The sequence below is a fragment of the Electrona antarctica genome, assembly GCF_951216825.1.
Source record: "Electrona antarctica genome assembly, chromosome: 15".
NCBI classification, from domain to species: Eukaryota; Metazoa; Chordata; class Actinopteri; order Myctophiformes; family Myctophidae; genus Electrona; species Electrona antarctica.
In genome coordinates, this window is record NC_136796.1 from 33,509,470 (window position 1) to 33,515,469 (window position 6,000).

Sequence of the window (6,000 nt, forward strand, 5' to 3'; positions counted from 1 at the left end):
CTGCTACCGAAAATAGCAGATCTACAACCTCTCTACAAGTGCATTATGCATTGCATCAGTCAGGTTGTTCGCTTGTACATCTGTTCTGAAACCAGCGCCTACAACCCAGACTTTGAGAAACTAGCCTCCTCTTCCCAGTGCCAGCGTTCCCACTAAGGTAGACTGACATTATTAAAATAACAAAAAATAAATAAAAACCTACAAAAAAAAGAGAGACTTTGAACATCAGTGACTGTTGACTTTTGATTGATGGAAAAATGTAATATTACAATTTGCATAAAAGTACAGGTCAATACAAAGTGCTGAGAGCACAAAAAAAACACACAAGTTGTCTGTTGGATGAATGTGTTGTCAGTATGTTTGGCAGAGTTCAATAAATGTGGAGTCCCAAATGAGAAGTTGCAATGTTTTCATTCTTGTAATTCCGACCTTACAATGACTATTAATATTTTCTGTTGGTCATGTGCATATTGAATGGGTTATTACGGTAAATTTTGGGCTGGTAGTCCTCGGCTAGGTGGAAAATTTGAAAGTAGATCTTGGGTCAAAAAAGGTTGGGCACCCCTGTGTTAGCTGATTTGCTCGTCTACACATGACGTAATTTTTCCCTTCATTGTCAATGGCATTTAATGTTTGTGTTGCCACAAATTTACATCATATATACAAATTTCTCCTTTCATTGTCATTTGCAAATATGAGACGTGTGGGGACAAAAGCTGTATATAGGAGGGGCTAGCGCCCCTCAAAAAAAGTCACACCCGTGTGAAGTGTATCATCATACATCATCTCATTCCGGCCAAATCCCAATTTGCGTCATCACTTTAGTTTTGTTTGTGTTTACACAATATGTGTTTAGACAAACACTCAAAACTGGCCATTCATTGTCAATGGCATTCGATGTTTGTGTTTGCACAAACACTCAAAACTGGCCATTCATTGTCAATGGCATTCAATGTTTGTGTTAGTACACTGTGTACTAATTGTTCCAAGTGCTTGTCACCTTTGCTTGTCAACCAGGCACCTTTGGTGCCTGGTTGAGATTGAGAACCACTGTCTTATGTGACCAGCCTGTGACCTCATCTATGACAGTCATCTATGACATATTTATGAGGCACGCACATTACAGTACTAGAAGCCTTCAGAATGGTGAAGTTTGCGCTGCAGTTCAGAGCCACCTTGGAGAGCATCACAAATGTGCAACCGTTGGAAACTGTGGGGAAGTTCCAAATAAATGGCAATATTTAACCCTTGCGGAAAAGCACACCACTAAAAGGAGGCAGAGGCAGTGCCAGCATGGTGCAGAAGTGTAAACTTTGTGCCAGGGAGTATTCTATCGATATCCTGGGAGATACTATCACGCCTTACAATGCGGAGGACAACGAGAGATTCAAGACAATAGTGCAGTTTGAGTGTCGAGGTCTGGAGCCAGTTGACTTCCAGCCTCAGGCTGGCTTTGCTGCACAAGGAACAGATTCTGGGACATTGTTTCCTGAGATCACCTTGCTAGAGAAAGACTGGAACGATTATGATGAGAAGGTCAGCGAGCCTGTGGGGATATATGAGGTTACACACAAGTTCATCAAGTGCTGACGGCCTCCTACAATGCAGTTACTGGACAAGGACCTGCAGTCAGTGACCAAACATCCATGGACTTTCTCACTGGCCCTAAGGCAGTGTGGTTCAACTCTAAGTGGCTTCGGCCAACAGGATTGGATATCAATAATCATGTCATATAATATAATAGTAAATGACAGTTTCTGCCATGGATAAAAGAAAATACTGCGCTGCATTCTTTTATAGACTATAGACCTGTACGTGCCCGTCGCAGTCAGCCACCGGCATACTTGGGAACGATGCAACTTGGGAACCTAATGATATACGTTGTCATAGCACCCGTTTTAACTGGACTTTGATACAGTGGATTATGCACTCCTCTTATTTTACACAGAAATGGGTTTAATGGAAATACCTGCAAGTGTTTTCAGAGCTACCTGGCTGGGAGATCTCAATGTGTAAAAGCTGGGAGAGACCAGTCAGGGTTCTTACCCATCTTAAAAGGTGTCCCACAAGCATCGATCCTGGGCCCTGTTCTATTTACCCTATATATTAATAACATTGCTTCGACTCTAGATGGCTGCCAAGCCCATTTCTATGCAGATGACACCATTATTTACTGCATTGCTGATTATGTCCAGCTTGCAACAGATCATTTGCAGCATTCATTTAATGCACTTCAAGATGCACTCAGAGAGCTAAAGCTTGTACTAAATGCTGGAAAAACTAAATTCATGGTATTCTCCAGGGCCAATGGTATTGATTATAACAACTTATATCACTACCTCAATTGGATCAAACATAGAAAGGGTTGCTGAATACAAATACCTTGGAATATGGCTTGATGACAAATTTACATTTAAATACCATATTGACAATCTTGTCTGTAAACTAAGGCAAAAAATTACCCTTTTCTACCAGAACAGAGCTAGTTTCCCAATTCCATGTAGTAGGAAAAGAGTTATTGAAGCAGTCTTTCTTTTATGGACTATGGAGATGTCATCTATAGAAAAGCTGCTCCTTCTGTCCTCAAGCCCTTGGATGCAGTTTATCACTTTACATCTGAACCTTATAGATCTCATCAATGCATCCTATATGGCAGAGTGGGCTGGCCTTCCTTGGCCGACAGGCAAAATAAACCGTTTTTTTTGTTTTGGGAAAGGGCATGAAACACAGTAATCTAAAAATAACTCAAAATCCATTGCCTTTTCTAATGACTAATTAATTAAAACAAAACAAATAAACAACGGGAGTGGGAGTCATTTTGAGTAGGAGTGGATGGGATCAGGGATTTTTTCTGTGGGAGTGGGATGGGACAGGAGTTAAAATGTCATGAACTTTACTGAACTGTGTACTGTATACTTTTATTATGTAGTGATGTCCTAGTGTTTCCTGTTTTGCCTAGCTATTTGCCTGTCTTGTCTCACCTCCCTGATTCCTAGCTATAGCAAGCCCTCCCAGTTATGCAATAAGTTACATTTATGCACATATTTGGAAATCTGTCTGTGTTCATTTTGTGCTCATATATGGAGTTCTCTGATGGCATGAGTATATGGCAGGAGGTGGAAGTTACAGGTTTGTGTGGCTGTGGAATATGAACATTTTAATCAGTTACTCAATTTGAATCATGACACCATGCATATTACATTTTTGTCCACAGATACCAGATAATTACATTTTATATTTAATTATTGTCTTTCACATCAGTATTGATCATCAGACTCCATAACGCCATCTATCTCCCAGACCCCCTCCCCAGTCAGCATGACATCAGAGGCACACTGCCAATGTGACTGATATGCTCCTATATGGAGATCTCTGTATCTCAGTCCTTGTCCATTTATGCCCATATATGGAGACTGGAGAGCTCTGATGTCATCAGTATATACCCATATGCCCCTTTTGTGCCCATATATGGATCGTAGAAGGGAAAACCTCAAGATAAAGACAGGACAATAAGCCAAAGTTAACCTTCACAGCTTGCCATAACAGCGTAGGCACAGCAACTCTCCAAAGGTCTGCAACATCCAACAGACTTCCTCACAAGAGAGCTCAAACAACAATGCGATTAATTTCCACTAACATGGGACCGTCACCTACAGGGGAGGTGGTTTTCAGCAGCCCTCCTCCTCACGTTTGCAACAAGAACCGCCTGTGCTGGAATCTCACCCCCAATCAGTTCCACCAGATGACTGGCGTGCTCATCGCCAAGACCAGGAAGGTGTACGATGCAGTGGGTTCCCTTGAACTGGACAGTGTCACCTTTGATAACACCCTGAAGGCCCTGGCCAACATGCAGGCAGAGTACACTGTCGAGAAGAACATATTGATATTCCCGTTGGAAGTGGCTCCCAGTCAAAGCGAGACGAGGACCGCCAGCCAAAATGCATTTAAGGAGCTGATTGAGTTTGAAGAGGACATGAGCATGAGAAAAGACGTCTACCAGAGAATAGTAGCTCTGGGGATGAAGGTGGACGAAGACAGTCTTACTACAGAGGAAAAGCGATACATGCAGAGACTGCTTGGGGAAGGTATCAAAGAGATACAAGACAAGATGAAGCGTGTGGAGGTGGATGCACACAGACTTACTACAGAGGCATACATAGACACATATATGGAGACAAACATGGAGGCAAGAAGAAGAGCACTGCATCTCCCCAAACAGAAACAAAACGAGATAAAATGCATTAACAACAAGGTCAGCAGAATCAACGTAGACAACGTATCCCTTGAGAGGTTGGTGCAGCTACGTGCTCAAAAGAGTGCTTTGCTGGGCTTCAAGACCTATGCTGACTTTGCCCTGCAGACAAGCATGGCAAAGTCTGCCAATACGGTCTCCATGTTCCTGGAGGAGCTGGCCCATAAGCTGAAGCCGAATACAATACCAGACCTATCCACCAGAGAGATCCTTCCCGTACAGTTAAGGGAGTATTTTCCAGTGGACATTGTGACCCAGGGTCTGCTGGACATCTGCCAGGACCTGCTGGGCCTGTCGTTCAACCTGGTACATGGCGCCCCCGTGTGGCATCCTGATGTCACTCTGTACAGTGTCACTGACAGCTCCTCTGGGCAGATAATGGGACAGTTCTACCTGGACCTGTTCAAAAGAGAGGGCAAAGATTGTAGTCCATTTACCTACCCCCTGCAGCCCAGCTGTCTGCTGCCTGACGGGAGCAGACAGATAGCTGTTGCTGCCTGCGTGACCAACTTTCCCAGATCTTCCACTGACAGCTACCCTTACCTTCTGCAGCATTACGATGTGATGAATTACTTCCATGAGTTTGGTCATGTTATGCATATCCTCTGTGCTCAGACTGACTACGCAATTTTCAGTCCATGCATGGACTGGTACTCTGACTATAATTGGTACTGTGACTTTTCCGAGGTTCCATCCCAGATGCTGGAGAACTGGGTTTGGGAGAAGGACCCACTACAGAGAATATCCAAACACTACAAGACAGGAGCTCCGATTCCTGATGAACTGTTGGACAAACTGATCAAGTCTCGCCTCACAGTGCACACCATGGTGAACAAAAGGTGTACAACAAGTCAAAACATATTCTTGGCCAAATTGGAACAGGCTCTTCACACCCAGACTGGTTTGGTGGACCCGCTTGAGGTATATGAAAGGCTTAGAACGGAGATTCTAAGAGACCCTGGTTATAAAACAGCAGACATACCAACATACAATACAATACAATTTACAATGACGCTACACTACTATCGCTACCTGTGGGGTGAGGTGTTCTCCATGGACATGTTCCACACCCGTTTCAAACAGGAAGGAATCATGAACCCTAAGGTGGGTTTGGACTACAGGAACTGCATCCTGAAGCCTGGTTATTCTGAGGACCCCTATGAGATGCTGAAGAACTTCTTGGGTCGTGAACCCAATAAGGAAGCATTCCTCCTGAGCAAAAAAAGTGCATTTAACGTGGAGTGGGACGTTGTCGAGGAGGCAGCGTTTGTGCAAGAACCTGACACAGACGAGGAGTGGGACTATGCCGAGTTTTGAGAGAAGGAACCACTACAGAGAAAGAAAAAATCACACCCGTGTGAACTGAGTGGTGTAAGGTCTTATATAGACTGATCAGCTGTGGTCTGACGTAATGTCTGACGTAATGAAATCACACCCGTGTGAACTGGGTGACCATAGCAACCATGCTCATTTTCTTTGGTACGGACAGACACGTAAACTAACAAAGCCAGTTGTAGGAGTGGTTTACACCACTCAAAAAAAAAAGATGATCTGGAGCTCTGAGCAAAGCAGAACCGTCGTAAGCATAATGACATATGGCCCTCTCGTGCTGTAAACGCACAGACTGAACACAGCAGACACACGCTTCGCTCGGTACGGTAGAAAGGCAGCGCTGTGCTGAATGTACACACATTAAATACAACAATGTCACCTTTTTCATTCAATAATAATTAAAAATAAATATAATA

At 43.6% G+C, this 6,000-nt stretch overlaps 1 protein-coding gene and 1 pseudogene across 2 annotated transcripts; both read left to right on the forward strand.

Annotated features, from left to right (window-relative positions):
• Nucleotides 1-1,143: 1,143 nt before the first annotated feature.
• LOC306938306 (CXXC motif containing zinc binding protein-like) lies at nt 1,144-1,680 on the forward strand (annotated as a pseudogene). The gene has a single exon. The product of its transcript is annotated as a CXXC motif containing zinc binding protein-like (transcript).
• Nucleotides 1,681-3,637: 1,957 nt separating this feature from the next.
• Nucleotides 3,638-5,569, forward strand: LOC306938067 (thimet oligopeptidase-like; the record flags this gene model as incomplete). The annotated part of the gene is made up of 1 exon (XM_079522082.1): nt 3,638-5,569. One exon carries the CDS (start codon nt 3,638-3,640, stop codon nt 5,567-5,569), a length of 1,932 nt encoding a protein of 643 aa, XP_079378208.1.
• Nucleotides 5,570-6,000: the final 431 nt, after the last annotated feature.